This window comes from Pleurodeles waltl, chromosome 2_2 (genome assembly GCF_031143425.1).
Source record: "Pleurodeles waltl isolate 20211129_DDA chromosome 2_2, aPleWal1.hap1.20221129, whole genome shotgun sequence".
Lineage (NCBI taxonomy): Eukaryota > Metazoa > Chordata > Amphibia > Caudata > Salamandridae > Pleurodeles > Pleurodeles waltl.
Window position 1 is genome coordinate 829,296,122 of NC_090439.1, and position 24,420 is coordinate 829,320,541.

The 24,420-nt window shown below is 45.4% G+C and overlaps 1 protein-coding gene across 7 annotated transcripts in view; it reads right to left on the reverse strand.

Moving 5' to 3' along the window:
* The window catches only part of LOC138274052 (membrane-spanning 4-domains subfamily A member 4A-like), a 773,612-nt gene that overhangs the window by 647,057 nt on the left and 102,135 nt on the right, over positions 1 to 24,420 (reverse strand). For all 7 annotated transcript variants that reach the window (XM_069218966.1, XM_069218954.1, XM_069218967.1 and 4 more), the window contains exon 4: positions 2,414 to 2,572. In XM_069218966.1, the coding sequence (XP_069075067.1) occupies positions 2,414 to 2,560 (147 nt within the window). In that variant the 5' untranslated portion in view covers positions 2,561 to 2,572. The remainder of the gene's footprint in view (positions 1 to 2,413; positions 2,573 to 24,420) is intronic.

A 24,420-nucleotide genomic window follows, 5' to 3' on the forward strand; every position in this document is an offset into this window, starting at 1 on the left:
AAGGACTGCCATACCCCCTACTGGGACCCTGGCAGACATGATTGAACTGAAAGGGGACCCTATGCACTTCTAAGCCACTCTTTGAAGTCTCCCCCACTTCAAAGGCACATTTGAGTATTTAAACAGGGTCTTTGCCCCTACCACTCAGACACTACCTGGGAAGGAAAGTCTGGACCAGAACCTGCAACCTGCCAAGAACAACTGCCTGGCTGCCCAAAGGACTCACCTGACTGCTTTCTGTAAAGGAATGCTGCCTTGCTGTTGCCCTGCTGCTTTGCTACTCTCTTGCTGTGCTGAAGGAGTGCTTTCCAAGGGCTTGGATAGAGCTTGCCTCCTGTACCGTGAAGTCTCAGGACTTCTCTCCTGCAACTGGAATCCCTGTGCAGTGAAAATTCGAAGCACCGCCAGCCAAAAACTATGCACAGCCTGCTCGCCGTGAACAATTCACCGCATGCCGAGACTGGAAAGACACAGCCCGACTTTGCGACGGAAGATCGAGGCAGCGCCAGCGACGCGACCAGAACTTCGATGCACGGCCCTACTGGATCAATGCAAGTTGACACAGAATGATGCAGCCTGACTTCCTGAGAGGAATTGACACAGCGCCTGCCGTACAGGAGAAATTTCCATGCATCGCCCACCGGAATCGACGCAGCACCTGTGACTTCGCTAAGCAAGCCCAGGAGTCCACGCATCATCCCCGGGGCGCCCGAAAACCCGCAACCCGAAAAGGATCCAAGTCTGCGCACCGGAAATCGACACAACATCTTCTACACGTGGAAAATAACAACGCAAGTCCGTGTGCGAAGGGGCGAAACCGACGCACACCTACCGTTTTCCACGCATCTCCTCCTCTGCGGTCCCTTGCGAGGATTTTTTTTAATACAAACCAGGTACTTTGCCCTGCAAGAGACACCTGTTGTTTCTAGGAGAACCTAAAGCACTTTTTATTGCTTTTACAGTAATATTACAATTCTAAGACACTTTATATTACTTTTACTGTAATATTTCAAAGTATACTTATTGCATTTTAATCGTTTTGACCTGCATATTATTAGATAAATATTATCTATTTTTCTAAACACTCTGTGGTGTATTTTTTGGTGCTATATTGTGTTATTGTATGATTTATTGCACAAATACATTATACATTGCCTTCTAAGTTAAGCCTGACTGCTCTGTGCCAAGCTACCAGAGGGTGGGCACAGGATAATTTGGATTGTGTGTGACTTACCCTGACTAGAGTGAAGGTCCTTGCTTGGACAGTGGGTAACCTGACTGCCAACCAAAGACCCTATTTCTAACAATGAATTTATGTGATTTTCTACTTCTGCAGACTGGTTTGTGCAGAACAAGTCTCAGTGAGAGACATTCTGTATTGAACCAGTCTCCTGATGGCATTGGACATTATTCGTCCCCAGAGTATTCCATTGAGCAAAAAGAAAATGCATTTCAATGTAGCCATAATTTACCCAAAAAGCATATTTTCTAGCAATTTCAGTGAAATTTCACCAAATTCTCTGGCACTCAAGTAAGATTGCACAGTCAACGTAAGTGTAAGTGTTCTAGAATCTTGCTTTCCAGGACAATGTCATATGCAAGGGAATCTCGTACAGTTTGCAGTGAGCGATTAAGGGTTCCAGATACTGGTACATCCTAGGTGATGAAATTCTGAGAGAAGCTTCCAAAATAGTTTCTCTTTTTTCCTATTGCTAGTGCAGACCAATTTATGTTGCTATCTGATTTCACTTGGCCCTCAACACATTTTCACCTCATGTTCAGTGTTACTGCTTCAAAATACTGTGTAAAATGATTCAGTCATTCCGAGAAGACAGTCTACTGTAGCTCTCTAAGGCAATATCTCATGCCATTCCAAAATCCAATGTCAGATATATCTATATCAGTCAAATGGATATTCTCAAATGCAGAAAAGAGAAACACTGGGGGAAAACAATGAGAGTTCAGGCTATAGTCCCATAGAAGACTTTAAACTTCCCCAAACAAGCCCTGCCCAGCATATTATATTTTGAAAAGGCATTGGAGACACATTGTTTAATAAAATAAATATCCTTAAGATATCCTTAATCAAGACATTTGGAAGAACCTTCTTCCTTTTGTTGACAGGACCCCTTCATCTTTTGCTAGTTCACCTGATGTTACTAACTCCCTAGCTCCTCCTTGATAATCTTTGAACTATTTTATGTTTCAACCTTTGTTTTGATGATGTACTATGCTGTTTCTTCTTTCCTTCTTGTGCTAGAAAATAACTCTGGAAATGGGCTGCTGCATTACAAACCAAATAGTAACACGAACATTATATTTAGTGTCCAGGTGGAAACAACGTATGACCCTTTTCGAGTACTCATCTTTCACGTTCATAGGTGGACCAAACTGGGTGAAGAACAGTACTTACCCCTAGAGCCTTTGGTTCCCCCTTTATGAATTTCTTCAGGTATCCAGGAGTCTCAGCCTGCAGTGGCTCCTGTTGGCTTGGTAGGTTGTTTGACGCTGGAATATACTGGGTAACTAGAAGCACACCATTTCCTGTTGTTGATGCCATTGTTCCGAGTGTCTATAAACAAAAGGTAAAGGTCTGCAAATGTTTTCTACAGTGAATTGTCTATGTGTTCCGAGGGATCGCCATGTAACATTAAACAATGTTTTGATTTATGTAATATTTTTTAAAAATATGGTCCAACAATCCGTTGCATGCTACAGTTGCTTTTACACATATTAATTAATTCTAATCATGCTCCATTTTAGTCTCTATGTTTTTATATAGAATACTGAATAAACCTTGCATCTAATCATACTATGGTGGTCTCAATATGGCCTGTATATAAATTGTGACCATAATAGTGACATTGTTGCAGCAGACTTAGTAAAAGGAAATCTACACTTACCTTAACAATGTTTCTGCTGTCATTATTATGGTAAATATATATCTGTAGGTAGCTTCTTTGAGGTGGGATAATGTTAGATACCTTTTACTTCAATGTGTATTATTCGATATAGAAACAGCAATGATTTGCAAGGTGTCTGAAACCTTTCAAAGGCTTATCTGTGCCTCAAGCCGAAGCAGAAAATACAAAGATTGATTATTTTCCATCCTCAAATACTTATAAATATTTGCCTCTCTCTAAGCCTCATGTCCCCTGCCTACATTGCCCACTACCTCAGCATCTGCTTAGAAGCAGAATTCCATTAATTGTCTGTTGGACATAGTCCTCTGTGAAGGGGCAAGCCCAAACTTTTTGCCTTCACTCCTATTTTTGCTGCGTTCATTTTTGTTGACCTTAGGATTCTACACACTGCACCCCTGCTAACCAGTATTAAAGTGCTTGTGGTCTCTCCTTCAGACAAGTTGAAAGTGATTTACACCCAATGGGCACATTTAATTTCCTTGTAAATCCCTAGTAAAGTGGTACTACATGTACTCAAAGCCTGTAAACTAAATGCTACTAGTAGACTTGCAGCACTGATTGTGCCACCCACCTAAGTAGCCCTTTAAACCTGTCTTAGGCCTGCCACTGTACCCTCTGTGTGCAATGTTAAGCTGCCATTTCGACCTGGGAAAATAAACCTAGTGTCAGGCCTAACCACTCCATTTGAATACATTTAAGTCACTCGTAAACAGCCCATGTGGCAGGGGTGCAGTGTATAAAAAAAGATTGGGCACATTTAAGAAATTTCTCCCTATTCAAAGTGAGCATGAGGTATAAATAGTGGATCCTCAGACCCACTCTAGAGGTCACTTCCGGACCTGTGAAATACTCTCAAGAAGGACTAATCTGCTGCCCTGTTACTCTGCTTCAAGAAGAACTACATTTGAACCCAGGACCACCAGAGTACCTCCAATGGCTAGTTGACTGTCCTCCTGTTGTGAACTACAGGGACACAACAAGCTCCAGCATCCTTGAACTCTGCACCCGGATTCTGCCTGCTATGAGTCCTAGTCTCTTAAGTGGTCCCTCACCAGTCCTGGACCCTAGGAAGTGGGGATTAAGGAGCTCTGCCAGCCCAGGTGTGGTCCCCATTAGAACCAATGCAGTGTGACACAACGAGATGCAGCCCTCGCAGCTCCTCGTCGGAAATTGACGTAGCATGACACAACTTGATGCAGGAACCTGCACTGCTCATCAGAACTGCCGCTGCACAAAGGACATAAGGTACGATTCTCTGCATGCCTCACCTGGTCCCTTTATCCAGCTCCCACTCCATTGTAATCGACCTGAATTTGTCTTTTCCCATTTCAGTGTGACCAGATGACTACAGCTGGTGCTTTGTGCACTATTTTTACCTAAACCTTTATAAATTCATAACTCTGATTCTAGTGATTGGATGCGTGTCGTTTTGGTGTTAAATAATGTATTAAAATATTAAAATGTACTGCGTCGTCACTTTATTCTTGTTTAAATCCTGCAGGAATAATTTAAACATTGCCCTTAAGTTAAGCCTGACTGCTTTTGTGCCAAGCTACCAGAGGCTAAGCACAGGTTAATTTGGTGACTCTTTACGGCCCTTCCTGACAATGGTTGTGGCTGTTTGATTAGTAGAGTTTTACTCATCTCAATTAACAACCAACTTCCTCGAATGAAAACCTATATCCCTTTCGACATCTAGTACCTATGTTACTGTAAATCACAGCTGACCAACTATCATGTTGTCCACAAATCCAAATCCATCTATGTTGCCACTCACACTTTATTAAACTTCCTGCAATACATGACTACCTCGCTCTTTAGATCTGTTAACTCTCTACTATCACTGATCTCTCTACTATCACTGATCTCTCTAAAACTGCCATTGGTCCTGAGAGAGCGTAGTTTAAATATTACATATTATAGACGTGAAATGCTTATGTTTTAACAATACCGCATTAACGATATTATTCATTGACACGTATTAAACGTGGAGAGTTGTTCACATGTGTAAACTAATGTCAACTATAAGAAATAATCGTTTATAATATGCCTAACTGAGCACATTAAAACGTATAAAACTGCATTCATTAGAATTCGTATATCTTAAGTTAGCGTGAGTCGAGAACTAGCTGTGTAACTCTCAAGGTTAAAGCGTATTTTTCTGTTTCTCCAGTGTGCTGACTTGCAAAAGACCATGAGTATATTTCTGCACATGGAATAGCAGCAGACAGAGAGTGAGGTGCTGCAGCAAAGAGGAAAGGAGAAGGGAGAGTCTATGTACCTTTCTGCAGGTGACTGCTCTGTCCCACAGGCCATATAAATAAATACTATTTTGTTTACAAGAAGAGGTCAACACATTTTGTTCACTGGAATGTGGAAATGTTTAGTAGGCCTCAAAACCACCAAATCGCTTTGATGATTTGTGGTTCAAACAAGGAATTCACTTTGTCCTACTACTATATAAATGTGCATTCAGTGGAGAATTTGTGTTGGTTGTTGCAAGGGGTGTGCACCTGCACATATGTTTGGGAACTGGATCTTTTGTCTTAAAATTAAGTCCAAGTGTAAGCGAAAAAGAAGAAATACAAATAAGAAGAAGGAGGAAGAGAAAGCTAAAAAAGGGAGATAGCAAGATGAGAAAATACCTGCAAGAACATACTAAGGAGACAGGAAGTGTAGCGTGATGTCAATGTAATGTCACATAACGCCAACTTATAAACTCTGTTGCCTATGAAGACATCCTGGCACCAATGACTACTAGATTAACTGTTCCAATGGTTTATAAGGAGGATCTATTAATCAATTGTGGGTATAAAAGCATGTTTCGAAGGCATTTTGGAAAGGGAGAAGCTGTGGTACAGAATACAAATTCAGTTGTACGAGTTTCAGACTTTTGCAGCCTTGACGGAAACGGCTCGGCCTTGTGTCCTTGATGGTTTGACTCGAGAAATCAGAAGAACATGAATTCCAAAGGGGCTGTGCGGGTTTATAATGGCAGAATGTACCTAATAAATAGGTGGGCTTAGTTCATGAAATGATTTAAAAACAAAACACAAAGACACAATAACAATGCTTTTGAGCATTGACAACCAGTGCATAAAGTTCAGTGCCATAGAAGCAGAAGAGCGCTTGGAAGGGAAGGACCACTCTGGCTGCCATATTCTGGATCCATTGGAGCCGCTTCTTCAGTCCAGCAGAAGATCCTGCAGAAAAAGGCAATTACTCTAGTCCAAGTGGCTAAGAATTGTAGCCTGTACCACTGAAGGACGATTGTTGGCTGAAAGATAAGGAAGACTTTTTCCTAAAAGCCTCAAAAAGTGACAGCATTTCACAAACAGATTATTGACTTTGTCATCTAAACCCAATTTAGAATCCAAGCAGAAACCCAGGTCGGCTACTACTGAAAAAGGAGATAGAATCCTACCTAAGGCATCGGGCCAAAAAACATCAGGGAGGGAGGAAAGACTTTTCCAGTTACAGACAATCCTCATTCCTGTCCTGTTGGAGGTAAATTTAACCGGAAATGTGCTAACTATACTGTTGCTGCTAACATACACCTACAAAAGGTCTGGGTGGAGTCACTGCTATAATTATCTAGGATGATCACAATCTGTGTATCATCAGAATAACTTGTAAATCTGAGTCCTAAAGAGCACACCAGTTGAGCAAGTGATCGTATATACAGATTGAATAATGTAGGACAAAACAATTACCCTTATGGGACCCCTTGCACCAATACTGAACTGAGATCACAACGGATCAAGATACATTCTCTGCTCTCTATTTGTCAGACAGAATATCAACCAATTTAAAGCGAAACCCTTGATTCCTTTCACTTACCTATCTGTCTTTTATGGCACACCGTATCGAAGGCAGCTAACAAATCTAGCAAGATCAGGGCTGTGTATACACGTGGCGCAGCGCTGCATGCAAAGACCACGCACAGACCCTTTTATGTTGCAGCCACACTCGGAACTGCGTCACCGCAGTTCCTTCTTTATTTATAGACGTGTACTGCGTGCCCCTCCTGGAGACGGCGAGCACGTTATGTTAAGCACGGAGAGCCCGCATGGCTCTCCGCTCAACCTTTACATCCCCCCCATGTTTTACTCCACATGGACAGGGGTTAACCAAATAAACTTAAGCAATTAATGAAAACCTGACCACACGAAAAAGTTTCAAAAATAAGATTGAAAGAAATATCCCAAATAACGAATAACTGAAAGAACACTCCAAAACTTGTTTCTTAACCCCCTGAATCCTCGTGTCGCTCACAGAGTCCGCTTTAGACGGCTGGAGGTCATTTTCACACTGTCCACACCGTTCTTCCCACAGTGTGCTTGCACTAACAGATGACACCGACACTTAATTCTCTGAGCAATCTGTTCGACAAACAAAGTCTTTCAACTGACTGCTCGGCACCGGATTCGGGCGTAGATCATATCTGGCACTTCTAGTTCTCCCACTTCCATGTCCAAGAACGCAACTAGGCCGGGTTTGCTCGATCGTTGTTGGTTCAGCAACACTCTTCCTTTCCTCAGCTAATAGTGATGAACCACATGTTATGTCTTCTATTTCTCCTTCTTCACTGGTCGACTCTCTTCGGCCAGCCCTTCTAAAATGTGATACATTTCGTGTCACTCTCTGCCTCCCTTTTTCAGCAGTTATCATGGATCCCTTGATGCCAATTATTTCCCATACATCGGGCTCAAACGGCGTTCTAAACTTTCCTCCTCCTCGCCGACATCTCACGACCACCCGATCTCCTTTTTAAAACCCTCGATACTTAGCTCGCCGTTGGACACTCGCCCGCTGATTAGTAGCTTCTCGCCGGTTTTGAGTGGCTTTTACGTCCAATACAGGAGGTTTCCATTTAGGACCTGAGGGAATACAGTCACATGGAGATACTTTGAACATCAGAGAGGAGGGAGCACAACCAGTGGTGCTGTGAGGTGTTTGACGGTAAGCACTCAAAAATTTATATAGACATTGTTCACTGTTTTCCTTTCGTTCCACTCCAATCCTTAGAGCCCTGTTCAGAGTTCGCATGAACCTTTCCACGTCCCCATTTGCCTGCGGCCAGTAAGGCGTTATCTTACGATGACGAATGGCTAGACCATCCAGGTATGATCTAAACTCTTGCCCTTGGAAAGGAGGACCATTATCAGTTCGAATTTCGTCAGGCAAACCGAACAAGGCAAACGTCTTTTGTAGAACCGGCTGTACATTTTCAAACGCCGTTGACGCTACCACCTCCACTATTGGGAATTTGGTATATGAATCAATCAGAACAGCAGTCAATCTCCCATCTGGGAAACTCCCAAAGTCCATGCTCACTTTAGCCCATGGTTTCAGAGTAGCCGGTTCAGTTATCACTGGGCAACTCGGAGGTTCTATTGACGTAATGATACAGGAATGACATCTCCCTACCATTTCATCAACCTGAGTATCCATACCCGGGAACCAGACTTTGGCACGTAATCTCGCTTTGGTTTTAGCAGCCCCTTGGTGCCCTTGATGAGCCAACTCGATCACTCTCGACCAGAGACATTGTGGAAGCACGATTCGCCTTCCCCTCAGAACCAACCCCTCATTATCAGTAGACAGCTCATCACGCACTTTCCAGATGCTCTGCATAGCCATCTTTTGATCAGGACAGGACAAATGGGTCTTCTCTAGAAAATATTTCCACTTTTTGTGGCTTAACGCCTCTTTGACACAACTCAACATCGCATCTTCCTGGGTAGCGTTCACAATGTCTGTTACGAGAAGAGCATTAGGACATGCCGACTGCACAACCATGCTGACAAAAACTTCAGTACTTTCTTCATCTTGTTCTTGATGAACATCAAACACCTTCGGAGACGGGTGTCGAGACAGATAATCTGCAGGATTATTTGCACCAGGCCGATATACAACCGAGAACCTATAAGGTTGAAGTAGAACAGTCCATCGCTCAATTCTCGGAGGTGCAAGACGTGGGCTACCCGCAAACAAAGGGACCAGAGGCTTGTGGTCAGTTACTACTTGAAACTCATGCCCATACAAATACAGGTGGAAATGACGGCACGCCCATCGGATAGCTAGAGCTTCACGCTCGATCTGCGCATACCGGGTTTCAATCGCCGACAATGCCCTACTGGCATATGCAACAGGGATCCACTCTTGATGCCTCTGTTCTTGTAAGAGGACGGCTCCCAGCCCGACAGGGCTCGCATCCACCACCACTTCAGTTTTCCTGCCAGGGTTGAAATAAGCCATAGTCGCTTTATCAAGCAACGCATTTTTAATATCCACAAACGCCTGTTGTGCGTCCGGAGTCCAGTCCCAGCGGTGTTGCCCTTTTGTGAGTCTTCGAAGAGGTTCAGACATGATGGCAAGCTGTGGTATAAACCTCCCGCAATAGGTGGCCATCCCTAGAAAACTACGAACTTCCGTTGGATTTTGTGGAACAGGGGCTTGACGGATTGCTTCAGCCTTCCGTGGGTCCACTTGCAGACCATCTTTTGAAAACACATATCCGAAAAACTCTACCGAGTTTTGATAGAAGGCACACTTTTTCTTGTGAAGTGTTAGCCCTGCTTCAGTCAACCTTTTCAACGTCGCCCTTAGATGACGATGATGCTCCTCTCTAGTCTTAGAGTATATCAAGATATCATCACTTAAGTTGATTACACCCGGTAACCCGGACAACTTTTCTCGAATCGTGTTCTGAAAGACTTCAGCAGCTGACGACACCCCAAAACTTAGTCTCTTATACCTTCTTAGCCCCACATGTGTCGAGAATGTAGTAATGTTCCTGCTTTCAGGGTCCAGTTCTAACTGATGATACCCAGCATTGAGATCCAATTTTGAAAACCACTGGGCCCCATTCAGATCCGCAATGATGTCATCCATAGTGGGAGTTATGTGCCTCTCTCTCTGGATAGCCTTATTCGGCAGGCGCATGTCCACGCAGAGACGAATCGCTCCCGGCTGTTTCGGTTTCGGTGCGATCACCAAGGGTGACACCCACGGTGTAGGCCCATCTACCTTTTCAATGACTCCTTGTTCTTCCAATAACTGCAGCTCTTTCTCAACAACCGGCCGTAGATGAAATGGCACGCGACGATGTCGTAAAGCCACAGGAATCACATTGTGGTCTATGTGCAACTTGATGCGTTTCCCTTTTAGACGTCCTAGTCCCTCGAATAGCTGCGGGAAGTCATGGAGAAGGCGTTTTACTTGGGTGTCATATATTTGACGCGCAAAGAACACTAGCTCCAACTCTTCAGCCGTATTACATCCTAACAAGGTGCCGCGATCCCCAGCCACGACATAGAATTTGGCCTCCGTTGATCTGTCTCCACTGCTTACAGCCACCTCCACAGTTCCTTTGAGGGGAAGGGGATCTCTCCCTCCATAATTATATATTTTGGTAGCTGTCAAGGTAAGTGGCGGGGCAGGTACTAATTTTTTTAAAAGGGTCTCATCCATGACATTGACAGACGCTCCGGTGTCAATGAGTACAGAGACCAGCATGCCATTGACGTGAACATCACTCATTGGAGGCGGTCTCTTTCTTCCTGGCTTTCCCCCCGTAAAGGATATTACAAAAATGTCCTCTTCTTCATCTTCCTCAAAGACCGGACCACTCGCTGTCGCATGATCCCTTGTTTCCTCCGCACTCTTGGACACAGCTCTGACATTGGAGTCTCTTCCTTTCTGTTCTCCTGGCTTGGTCCTTCTGGAGCGGCACACTTTAGCAAAATGGTTTGGCTTACCACAGCGGTTACATGATTGCCCTTTTTCCGGGCACCCTGCGTTCGGTCGATGTTCATAGCCACAGCTTCCACAGGCTCTATCACTGGTTTTAGCAGGGTTCAGCTTACGGGTTGTAATCGGGCGTGTCTGTACGGCATCCACTTGTTCCTCCTTGACTTGAACCACACGAGTCGATGACGCAGCGGCTAACGACTGACCTCTCACTGCCGCCATAGCATCTGCTCGCACTGCTGACAGTTCATGTGACCTCGCCAGAATCAGAATATCATCAATGGACATGCCCTGTTGCCGAAGAATGAGCTTTCTTAAAGCATTAGACCTACATCCTTGAATAATCTGTGCTCGGATTTCTTCTTGTTGGTTGAGTCCTGTGCACGAGCTCACCAGTTTTCTCAGCCTGGCGTAAAACATGTCCATTGACTCAACCTCGGTCTGTTGCGCCTGTCTCAGCTTAAAACGTTCGTAGTCTGAGTTAAGTTGAGGATCAAAATGCCTATTCAAGGCGGTCACTGCTGCGTCAAAATCAGCTTTATCCCCTGTATTAGAGAATCAAACAGCTCCTGTAGCTCATCTCCACCCATCAGCAGCATTACAGACCTCCGCACGGCTCCATCTGTCTCTCGAGTGGCACAACAATAGTTTTCTAGACGATTTATCCATAGACGCCACCTTGGCGCAGCTGTGGCTGGGTCAATCAGTTGGCTAAACGGTGGTAATGAAGTAATTGAGGAGTGAATACTATTATTTAGCTGTGCTGGGAGTTGAGGATTCCCTGGTGGTTGAGGAGGATTGGCATTATCAGCATTGTCTTGCTGTGGGGCACTCATTGTCACACTCTCTCACCCCAGTGTTCTTTAATCGTTAATAATGTTTCCTTATAATTTCCTCCTTTTTCCGTAGACACTTCTTCGAGAGAGAAAAAAAAAAATATTTTTTTTAGTTTTTTTTTTCTTTGGGGGTCCACCTGCCAATCACACCCCCTCCTTTTTTTTTTTTTCCGTCAGTGTTGTGTAGTGTTTTTTTCTTCCTGCGCGCTTTCCCCTTCTTCACTGAAGGCTTCACTGCCTCGGGGAAAGACGCGTGTCAGTTTCTCGTAAACAGAGCGCTCTGTTAAGAGAGCACGCGCGTGCACCTCAGCGCGTCAATTTCAGCTGCTCCCATAGCAGCGAGGACACGCCCGAAGGCAGGGCGCTTCACAGAGCGATCCGCTCTCCGTGCTAATCCTCGTCTGGGGGCGGGCAGGGCTCACCGTCTTGGGCTTCCCCAATCGGGAAGCCGAGCCGCACCACCTTCACCGACGCAGGACTCCACACCAGGCAATCGGGCTCCACCAGCGGCCTTCGCCTCCTCCCAGCGGCCGACACCGCACCACGTGGTCTTCTTTGTTTTCCAGCGGCCGACACCACACCACGTTTCGGGTATGTCGTTACGATTCAACCACCTTATTATATGTGTTTAAATATAACGCAATGTCTCAGATCCCATCCTCGTCGCCATTGTAAACACGTGGCGCAGCGCTGCATGCAAAGACCACGCACAGACCCTTTCGTGTTGCAGCCACACTCGGAACTGCGTCACCGCAGTTCCTTCTTTATTTATAGACGTGTACTGCGTGCCCCTCCTGGACACAGCGAGCACGTTATGTTAAGCAAGGAGAGCCCGCATGGCTCTCCGCTCAACCTTTACAGGCTGCAGTTTGGTACTGGTGTGTTTGTCTTACAATAGTTATCTAGCACAGAAACTAAAACATTCCATGCCGCAATCTGATCGGAAGCCAAACTGAGGGATGCTTAAAATATCACGCGTGCTCAAATAGTCAGTAAGCTTCTTATTAATTGCATTCTCCGGTATTTTACAGGAAAAGGAATAAAGAATGAAGTGCCTGTTTTTAATCTCTAGTCATCGTCGTCTCACTAATAGGTTTTTTTATGTAGCTCTAACAACAACTTTTGCCAGATGAAAGAATCAATACACTAGACATTTGTAGGAAACAGTTAAAACGGAAAAAGTAAGGAGATGGCTAACATCATTTTAGTCAAATTCTTTTGGGACAAAAGTGTGAAATGATCTAAAACTGGATAAGTGAAAGAATACTCTTTTCTGGACTCAGAAATTTCAGCCAAAGATTCACAGATCTTCTTGGTTTTATCTAAGAAATACTGAGCTAGAAACAAGACTAGAGGGCATATTTACAAACCCCATGTGACACCGGAGCGTCACTTTTTGTGAAGCTCCTGTGGCGCTGTGCCCTGAGATGTATATACAAGGCAGCGTTAAGCCACTTTTTGCCGCTGCCTAGATTTTGTAAACCTGAGGCAGGGCCAAAATCTAACACCATCCCTAAGGTAGGAGTAGCATGGCGCAATGAGGAGAAATGCTTTCATTTCTCCTTGTTTTTTTGCTCTTCTAGAACTTTGTGCAACTTTCTTCTGCTAACCAGTATTAAAGTGCATTTGCTCCCACTTTAAAAATGGCTAAATTGGTTTATTCCTGATTGGCACATTTAACTTGCATTCAAGTTCCTAGAATGTCATGTCGTAAGTGCACCCAGGGCCTAGGCATTGTAGCCCATATTTATGAAAAATACGGCACAACCGTGCTAGCGCAGTTGTGCATCAACATTTTTGGCGCAAGCTTACGTTATTTCGTTGCGCCATATTTACAAGCCCTGTGTGACATTGGAGCATCACTTTTTGTGAAGCTCCAGTGGTGCTGTGCACTGCGCTGTATATTCAAGGCGGCATTAAGCCACTTTTTGTCACTGCCCAGATTTTGTAAACCTGAGGCAGCGCCAAAATCTAAGACCACTCTTAACCTTTTTAGTGCGGGCATCGGCCACTGGCCTTGCAGCCGCTTCCTGCTTCGATGGGGAAAACGGCCTTCCCCACGTTCGGGAAGGCCTCGTAAGAAAGGGGAGAGTCTCCCCTTTCTTACGAGGCCTTCCTGAAAATGTTTCCTGGCCCCCGGTCGCAGCTGTGCTGCGATCGGGGGCCAGGAAACACTTTCAGGTTTCCTGGCCCCCCGATCGCAGCACAGATGCGATCGGGGGGCCAGGAAAACTTTCAAAAGGCCTCGTAAGAAAGGGGAGAGTCTCCCCTTTCTTACGAGGCCTTCTGAAACTGTTTCGGGGGCCAGGAAACACCACTAGACACCAGGGATTTCACTTGGAGGGGGTCGGCCCCCTCAGAAAACGGGCCGCCCCCCCCCCCCGGGGGCATATTTAAAAAAAATAATAATGTAGGTGCCCCCCAGGGGAAATTTTATTAAAAAAAAAAAAAAAAATGAATAAAATAAAAAGACAGGGAGTCGCCCGTGGGCAGGGTGACCCCCTGTGGGGGCAATATTTTTTTTTTAGATGTTGTAGAGTTTCCCTGGGGGCCATTTTGGCCCCCTAGGAACCATAAAACAAGTAAAAAAATATAGAACTATATATAGATCTATATATATATAGATGTATCTATGTAGATATATCTATGTACATGGATATATCTATAGATATATCTATGTAGATATATATATATATATATATATATATATATATATATAGATAGATCTATATATATCAATCAATCAAAGAGATTTATAAAGCGTGCTACTCACCCGTGAGGGTCTCAAGGCGCTGGGGGGGTGCGGGAGAGGGAAAGGGGCTGGGAGGTTCACTGTTCGAAAAGCCAGGTTTTGAGGCCCTTCCTGAAAAGAAGTAGGTTTTGGGTCTTGCGAAGGTGGGTTGGGAGGGCGTTCCAGGTTTTGGGTGCAAGGTAGGAGAAGGATCTGCCCCCGGTGGTGGTGTGTTTGATGCGGGGGACAGAGGCGAGAGAGAGGTCAGCTGAGCGGAGGTTTCGTGTAGGGGTGTGGAAGGTGACTCTCGTTGAGGTAGGCAGGGCCTGTGTTGTGGAGTGATTTGTGTGCGAGGATGAGGATCTTGAAGGTGATCCTTTTGTCAATGGGGAGCCAGTGGAGGTCGAGGATGAGTCGTGCTGCTGAGTTCTGGATGCGTGTAGTTTGCGCTTGAGTTTTAGAGTGGTGCCGGCGTAGAGGGCGTTTCCGTAATCAAGTCTGCTGCTGATGAGTGCGTGAGTGACAGTTTTTCTGGTCTCTGTGGGGATCCATTTGAATGTTTTTTTCAGTATACGGAGTGTGTTGAAGCATGAGGAGGTGAGAGCGTTGATTTGTTGGGTCATCGAGAGGGAGGAGTCTAGGATGATGCCGAGGTTGCAGGCGTGGTTGGCGGGGGTGGGTGCAGGGCCTAGCGTGGTGGGCCACCATGAGGGGTCCCAGGTGTTTTTGTGTTGGCCAAAGAGGATTATTTTGGTTTTGCTTGAGTTGAGTTCAGGTGGTTGGCTGTCATATATATATCACTTTTGTCAATATGTGTGTGGTTTCCATGGGGGGAAAAGGGTCAGACTTGTCTAGTGGCAGTTTTAGTGCCATAAAGAAGCGCAGAAGGTTTATATGCCTACTGCAAAGAGCAAATCTGTATTTTATGTAAATAGCTGAGTACATTGGTAAAGTCAGCCATTACCTGCGCTATAATACCAATGAAATGTATGTGCCGGGTGGAGGGCGGCTATGGAGAGATGAAGGGCACTTTTGCTGGGTGGCAATGAGGGAATCCTAGGAGGAGGGAGTGGGAGCACCAATAATGATTGTTGGACTGGGCGCAGGAGGTGCTAAAGACTGTGATGAATGGTATGTGACAAGGTGTTTTTTGAGTGTCTTGAAAGAACGTGCTGATTGAGGGAAGAAGCGCAGGTAAGGTGGCCTCTACTGTTGCACGTATCTCACACACACCATCGATTTTGTGACTGTCTACGTAGGCTAGTGTTTTAGAGCAACAGCTTAGCCAATAGCAGAGATGGCATCTTGATGGATGACTGCTGCCTGCACTCAGGTTATGGAGGACCACTCTGACATAGGATCAGAGACTGAGACATCAGATACTGAGACAGCATCTGAGGGATAGGACAATGGCGCAGACTCTGGGAGTGATTTTTCAGTCGGAGGAGTCCCATTCGATAACTCCTCTTCCAGTACATTATGAGGGAGGTGATGAGGACAGTCCTGCTGTCCCTTCGCAAGCTGTTTGTGCAACTGGGTAATAGTGGGTTAGCCCAACCCAGAGAGCAGGTGAATGCGGCGGCAAGCAGAGAGAGAGAGAGTGCTCTCTTGGGAGCTCCCCAATTTAGTTCAGCCCCAAATTCCACCACCCAAATCGTATTGTGGAGACATCAAAATTATCTATGGCAAAACAAACTGGTTTTGTAAGGCAGGCACCTGTGTTTTTGGTCCTGGATTCGGCGGCCATATAGAGAAACACACTAAACCCAAACATTTCTGGAAACTAGACATTCGGGGGAGTCCACAGAGGTGTGACTTGTGGGGATTCCCCAAAGTTTTCTTACCCAGAATACCCTGCAAAGCTGAAATGTTGAATACAAACTCTATTTTTCTCGCATTTCTGTCACACAAACTACAGGAATATGCTGGGATCCACAAAATTCCAACCACTTAGTGACTCCTCACCTGTCCTGATAAAAACACTACCCCACATGAGTGCCTACACCTAGTGCATGCGTTAGGAATGGATCACCCCAGGGTCAACAGCTGCCTCATGTAAGGACCAACATTGACCGTTGTGTGATCTATTCCTGTCGCGGGCACCAGGCCTACCCACACAAGTGAGGTATCATATTTATCGGGAGACTTGGGGGAACGCTGGGTGGAAGGAAATTTGTGGCTCCTCTCAGATTCCAGAACTTTCTGTCACCGAAATGTGAGGAAAACGTGTTATTTCAGCCACATTTTGAGGTTTTCAAAGGATTCTGGGTAACAGAACCTGTTCAGAGCCCCACAAGTCACCTCATCTTGGATTCCCCTGGGTTTCTAGTTTTCAAAAATGTGCTGGTTTGCTAGGTTTCCCCAGGTGCTGGCTGAGCTAGAGGCCAAAATCCACAGGTAAGTACTGTTTTCTATGAAAAAATTTGATGTGTCCACGTTGTGTTTTGGGGCATTTCCTGTCGCGGGCGCTAGGCCTACCCACACAAGTGAGGTATCATTTTTATCAGGAGACTTGGGGGAACTTTGGGTGGAAGGAAATTTGTGGCTCCTCTCAGATTCCAGAACTTTCTGTCACCATAATGTGAGGAAAACTTGTTTTTTTAGCCACTTTTTGAGGTTTGCAAAGGATTCTGGGTAACAGAACCTGGTCAGAGCCCCACAAGTCACCCCATCTTGGATTTACTTAGGTCTCTAGTTTTCAAAAATGCACGGGTTTGGTAGGTTTCCCTATGTGCCGGCTGAGCTAGAGGCCAAAATCTACAGGTAGGCACTTTGCAAAAAACAGCTCTGTATTCTGTCAAAAAATTTGATGTGTCCACGTTGTGTTTTGGGGCATTTCCTGTCGCGGGCGCTAGGCCTACCCACACAAGTGAGGTATCATTTTTATCGGGAGACTTGGGGGAACGCTGGGTGGAAGGAAATTTGTGGCTCCTCTCAGATTCCAGAACTTTCTGTCACCGAAATGTGAGGAAAACTTGTTTTTTTAGCCACATTTTGAGGTTTGCAAAGGATTCTGGGTAACAGAACCTGGTCAGAGCCCCACAAGTCACCCCATCTTGGATTTCCCTAGGTCTCTAGTTTTCAAAAATGCACGGGTTTGGTAGGTTTCCCTATGTGCTGGCTGAGCTAGAGGCCAAAATCTACAGGTAGGCACTTTGCAAAAAACAGCTCTGTATTCTGTCAAAAAATGTGATGTGTTCACGTTGTGTTTTGGGGCATTTTCTGTCGCGGGCGCTAGGCCTACCCACACAAGTGAGGTATCATTTTTATCGGGAGACTTGGGGGAACGCTGGGTGGAAGGAAATTTGTGGCTCCTCTCAGATTCCAGAACTTTCTGTCACCGAAATGTGAGGAAAACTTGTTTTTTTAGCCACTGTTTGAGGTTTGCAAAGGATTCTGGGTAACAGAACCTGGTCAGAGCCCCACAAGTCACCCCATCTTAGATTCCCCTAGGTCTCTAGTTTTCAAAAATGCACAGGTTTGGTAGGTTTCCCTATGTGCCGGCTGAGCTAGATGCCAAAATCTACAGGTAGGCACTTTGCAAAAAACAGCTCTGTATTCTGTCAGAAAATGTGATGTGTCCACGTTGTGTTTTGGGGCATTTCCTGTCGCGGGCGCTAGGCCTACCCACACAAGTGAGGTATCATTTTTATCGGGAGACTAGGGGGAACGCTGGGTGGAAGGAAATTTGTGGCTCCTCTCACATTCCAGAACTTTCTGTCACCGAAATGTGAGGAAAACTTGTTTTTTTAGCCACTTTTTGAGGTTTGCAAAGGATTCTGGGTAACAGAACCTGGTCAGAGCCCACAAGTCACCCCATCTTGGATTCCCCTAGGTCTCTAGTTTTCAAAAATGCACAGGTTTGGTAGGTTTCCCTATGTGCCGGCTGAGATAGAGGTCAAAATCTACAGGTAGGCACTTTGCAAAAAACAGCTCTGTATTCTGTCCAAAAATGTGATGTGTCCACGTTGTATTTTGGGGCATTTCCTGTCGCGGGCGCTAGGCCTACCCACACAAGTGAGGTATCATTTTTATCAGGAGACTTGGGGGAATGCTGGGTGGAAGGAAATTTGTGGCTCCTCTCAGATTCCAGCACTTTCTGTCACCATAATGTGAGGAAAACTTGTTTTTTTAGCCACTTTTTGAGGTTTGCAAAGGATTCTGGGTAACAGAACCTGGTCAGAGCCCCACAAGTCACCCCATCTTGGATTTCCCTAGGTCTCTAGTTTTCAAAAATGCACGGGTTTGGTAGGTTTCCCTATGTGCCGGCTGAGCTAGAGGCCAAAATCTACAGGTAGGCACTTTGCAAAAAACAGCTCTGTATTCTGTCAAAAAATGTGATGTGTTCACGTTGTGTTTTGGGGTATTTTCTGTCGCGGGCGCTAGGCCTACCCACACAAGTGAGGTATCATTTTTATCGGGAGACTTGGGGGAACTCTGGGTGGAAGGAAATTTGTGGCTCCTCTCAGATTCCAGAACTTTCTGTCACCGAAATGTGAGGAAAACTTGTTTTTTTAGCCACTGTTTGAGGTTTGCAAAGGATTCTGGGTAACAGAACCTGGTCAGAGCCCCACAAGTCACCCCATCTTAGATTCCCCTAGGTCTCTAGTTTTAAAAAATGCACAGGTTTGGTAGGTTTCCCTATGTGCCGGCTGAGCTAGATGCCAAAATCTACAGGTAGGCACTTTGCAAAAAACAGCTCTGTATTCTGTCAAAAAATGTGATGTGTCCACGTTGTGTTTTGGGGCATTTCCTGTCGCGGGCGCTAGGCCTACCCACACATGTGAGGTATCATTTTTATCAGGAGACTTGGGGGAATGCTGGGTGGAAGGAAATTTGTGGCTCCTCTCAGATTCCAGCACTTTCTGTCACCGAAATGAGAGGAAAACGTGTTTTTTTAGCCACATTCTGAGGTTTGCAAAGGATTCTGGGTAACAGAACCTGGTCAGAGCCCCACAAGTCACCCCATCTTGGATTCCCCTAGGTCTCTAGTTTTCAAAAATGCATAGGGTTGGTAGGTTTCCCTAGGTGCCGGCTGAGCAAGAGGCCAAAATCTACAGGTAGGCTCTTTGCAAAAAACAGCTCTGTTTTCTGTCAAAAAAATGGGATGTGTCCAAGTTGTGTTTTGGGTCATTTCCTGTTGCGGGCGCTAGGCCTACCCACACAAGTGAGGTATCATTTTTATCGGGAGACTTGGGGGAACATAGAATAGCAAAACAAGTGTTATTGCCCCTTATCTTTCTCTACATTTTTTCCTTCCAAATATAAGAGAGTGTGTAAAAAAGACGTCTATTTGAGAAATGCCCTGCAATTCACATGCTAGTATGGGCACCCCGGAATTCAGAGATGTGCAAATAACTACTGCTCCTCAAAACCTTATCTTGAGCCCATTTTGGAAATGCAAAGGTTTTCTTGATACTTATTTTTCACTCTTCATATTTCAGCAAATGAATGGCTGTATACCCAGTATAGAATGAAAACCAACTGCGGGGTGCAGCTCATTTATTGGCTCTGGGTACCTAGGGTTCTTGATGAACCTACAAGCCCTTTATATCCCCGCAACCAGAAGAGTCCAGCAGACAAAACAGTATATTGCTTTTGAAAATCTGACATCGCAGGAAAAAGTTACAGAGTAAAACATAAAGAAAAATGGCTGCTGTTTTCAGCTCAATTTCAATATTTTTTTATTTCAGCTGTTATTTTCTGTAGGAAACCTTGTAGGATCTACACAAATGACCCCTTGCTGAATTCAGAATTTTGTCTAGTTTTAAGAAATGTTTAGCATTCCGGGATCCAGCATTGGTTTCACACCCATTCCTGTCATTAACTGGAAGGAGGCTTAAAGCACCAAAAATAGTAAAAATGGGGTATGTCCCAGTAAAATGCCAAATTTGTGTTGAAAAATTTGGTTTTCTGATTCAAGTCTGCCCGTTCCTGAAAGGTGGGAAGATAGTGATTTCAGCAGCAGAAACCCTTTGTTGATGGCATTTTCAGGGAAAAAACCACAAGCCTTCATCGGCAGCCCTTTTTTCCCATTTTTTTGGAAAAAAAGAAATTTTCACTGTATTTTGGCTATTTTCTTGGTCTCCTCCAGGGGAAACCACAAACTCTGGGTACCATTGGAATCCCTAGGATGTTGGAAAAAAGGACGCAAATTTGGCGTGGTTAGCTTATGTGGACAACAAGTTATGAATGCCTAAGCGCGAACTACTCCAAATTGCCAAAAAAGGGCTCAGCCCTGGGGGGGAAAAGGCCCAGCAGCTAAGGGGTTAAGGTGGTATTAGCATAGTGCAATGAGGAGAAATGCTTTAATTTCTCCTTGTTTTTTGCTCTTCTAGAACTTGGTGCACCTTTCCTCTGCTAACCAGGATTAAAGCGCATTTACTCCCACTTTAAAAATGGCTAAAGTGGCTTATTCCTGATTGGCACATTTAACTTGCATACAAGTTCCTAGAATGTCATGTTGTAAGTGCACCCAGGGCCTAGGGATTGTGGCCCATATTTATGAAAAATAATGCACAACAAAGCTAGTGCATTTGTGCGTCAACATTTTTAATGCGAGCTGAAGTCATTCCCTAGCGCCATTTGTGTGCCAAATTTAACAAATTAAGCACAATGGTGCTAAGGAATGGCTAGCGTGAAAAAAAAATTATGCACACATTGCAACATGCCATAAGGAAACATGACACTAATGCTGCAAAAGTGGCGGTAGACCATTTTGTGCCATGTATATGACACAAAACGGGTTAGCGCCATTTTTTACTGCATCAGTTTAAAAAAAAATGCACACGAAGGAAAAATAGAAATTGAAAGACTAGATGGAGATTGCAGGCTAGGAGAGACCATAGGGTCACCCCAATCACCCAAATACCAGCCAGGAGGGTCCAGCAAGGTCCCAGGAGAAGGAGAATGTGAAGAGGAAGCACAAGTATTGCTTCAGTGAGGCGGAGCATGACAATCTGGTCAGAGAGGTGACGGAGCACCAACACCAGCTCTTCATCACCTCCAAATTGCCAATAGGTAGGAGAGACACAATATGGCAGACAATAGTAGACAAAGTCAACAGCGTGGCAGAGGTGAAGAAGTCTGTCACCGAATGCAAGAAGCGCTGGCACAATTGCAAGTGCAGGACTAAGGAGAAACTGTCCAGGAACCGAAAGGCAGCACTACAGACTAAAGGTGGATGTCCTGCACCACAGGAGGACCTGGATGAGCCGGAGGAGATGGTCGCGGCGGTAATCCTGGAGGAACTGGTCACTGGAATAGCAGGACCGGACAGCTCAGACTACCAAGAACTACCGTAAATGCAGGGTACATTGCAGGGGGGTGTATCTAGAATTCCACAAATGGCAGAAGGGGGAGGCACATAGGACACACTCAATACATGCTAAAGGGTTGCATCAGGACACATAGGCCCTGAATCAAGACTCACCATCCTTACCCAAGCCACACATGTACTGATGCTTTGGTTGTGCAATGCACTCCAACATATACACAACGTGGACATAAGCTGTAAATATGCAGCACATTGCCTGGAAGGGACGTTCAAATAGTGTGGCTGTGGCAGTGCCACAACAACACCCATTGCATATTGTCAAAGCCCCTGTACCTCCACAACTAGGACATCAGAGACTAGGACTGAGGTCAATACCACCCCAGGGGTGGTGTCAGGGTGGCGTAACTGGCCAAAACGCTTTCCTTGCTCCTTTTCTCATTGCCCTTCTCATGTGTGCTGCATCTTGAAATGCCACCTTAGCAAAAATAGCTTTTACATGTGCAGGAACGGACACCTCTCTGCATAGATACAAATTATCCCCTCAAGACGGGCACCCCTTCATCATGCTGCAACAATGCCTGTGTTGGCGTAGGGAGAACAAATCTGTGCAGGCGCAGGGGGAATTGCAGGGATGTACCGTATTCTAGTAAACATGGCACATCCCTGCATTTCTAAACTGGTGCAGTATTGTGCAACACATATTGCTGCTTCACTGTGCTGGGCCACTTGAGAAAAAATCTGCCCTAAAGTGTGCAACCTGTGGAACACAACCCACACAGGGTAAACCCACAACAACTCACACACAACTCTATGCGCCATATGGGAATTGCCACAAAATAAAACACTTGCAACACGTGGAGCATGTCTGTGAACATCATGTGTGCAGCTGTACAAGTAGAAGCAATGTCACTATTGGACAATACAGAGTGTATTGTGTGAAAGGTTGGTTTACTGCTTACTGGCACATTCAACATGCGTGATAATTGGCACAAGTGGCATCAATGTTGCACTACTGGCACAATGTAATTCAAATAATATTCCATGTGGAACCAAGCTGCACATTTCCCTAGTGCCACATCTACAAAGTCACAAAATGCATGCAACGATCCCCAATCAACAACACATAGCTGTTGCTGATATCCTGTGTGCAAGTAAATGTTACAAAGTTAGGGAGGGACAATCCAATGGGGCAGACAGTCCATAATGGTTGGACTGCCACCTCGAATTAGCACCTGTGTGCCAATGCATCATTGCACCAAAAGAGTGACAGCACACATTACAATGCTGTGGCAATGTCCACCATAGTGAACAGGAAGGCTAATTACATGCCACCATTGTGTCAGCGGCAGGGACAAGGAGCCTGCAAGGGAGTAGGTGGTGTAGGATAAAATCACAAAGGCCCAGATGTAATAGGAAATAATGGTGTTTCACACTACCTCAAATGCGGCAGCATTGTGCACCGTCATTTTCAAAATGCACTGATGGCCAGTTTTCACTAAAATACAGGGCACCCATGTGTCACTCCCTGATGCCAGGGCTAAATTAGCTGACATGGGCCAATGCAGCAAGCCTTGCACCATAGTGCAAGGATGGCTGCGATGATGGGGGAGATTGTTTTTTGTGAAGGAAGGAATGCCTTTCTGCACAAAAGCATTCCAAAAAGGCCATTAGTTCTGTTCATGTGTGTTGCTAAATGCAGCACACATGGAACAAGCTCAAAATGAGGAGTAAACATGGCATTTTACAACATTGCCCGATGCCAATGCCACCCCTGGGGTGGTGTGATATGTTGGCAAGGACTCTGGTTTACAAAAACGTTTCAATCTGAGGCACTGTCTAAAAGGAATGAGTGTTGCTGTGGCATGCCTACACCAACACCCACTGCGCCCCCCTATCACACAAGGTGCTGCGTGTGAAGGGGCCCTCTGAACATGGCCATAAACTGTAATAAGTCATTTAGCGCCACTTTGTAACACCGTCACAAGGCATTGTGCCACCCGAGTGTCAGTAACATGTCACTGAGCTTCCAGTAGCAAATAAATGATGTGCCATGTCAACAGCCACAACAATCTAAGATTGACTTTACACTATCTCATTGCTGAGGATGATGGCTTACATCCTGACTGTCCTGGATTTTACAGATGACATGGATGACCAGATGCCGACCATCAATATAGAAACTCTCCAAGTTGTCCTAGGATCCCACCAGACACCACCTCAAGTCGCATGGAGGATACACAGCATTGGGGGACCTCCACATGAACCAACAGCTACCAACACACATCACCAGCCAGTACTGAAACACCCCTGGACTCCGAGGACCCACGGATCACCTTTCAGAGGACACTGGTAGGAGTCCAGCGGGAGAAGGTCAAGCAGGTGTGGGTGGGGATGATAAGCATAGCAGGCAGTCTGGAGGGAGTGCAGAGATGCCTCCCTCCAAATAAGGACAACTCAGCTGCCATCAGAGGCACCCACTCCTCGCTTAGTGGACTCAAGCAGTCCTTGGCCGAAATGGCTGCTGTCATGAGGGAGAGGCTTCAACAATTGCTCTCTCACACGGACATCAGCATGACAGACAACAGGCTGGGGGCTATGCAGAATACCCTGGAGTCCATACAGCGAGAAGTAGCCTCCCTCAGGGAAAACATGGCTGCCCATCACTGTGATGTTGCTGTGGTGTTGAAAAATCAGCAGTTCTTCCTTGCTGCTGTGATGCCTTATGTGTTCCCACAAATGGCAGCTGCTGGGACCTTTGACTCCACATCTCTATCCCCTGATGTGTGTGTGGCCCCCACAACAGCACCAGCTATGGCACAGGAGGCAACACACACATCAGAGGATGAAGATGTGGAAGGAATAACATTCACAAGAAAACCCACCCAGTAGCACCAGTTT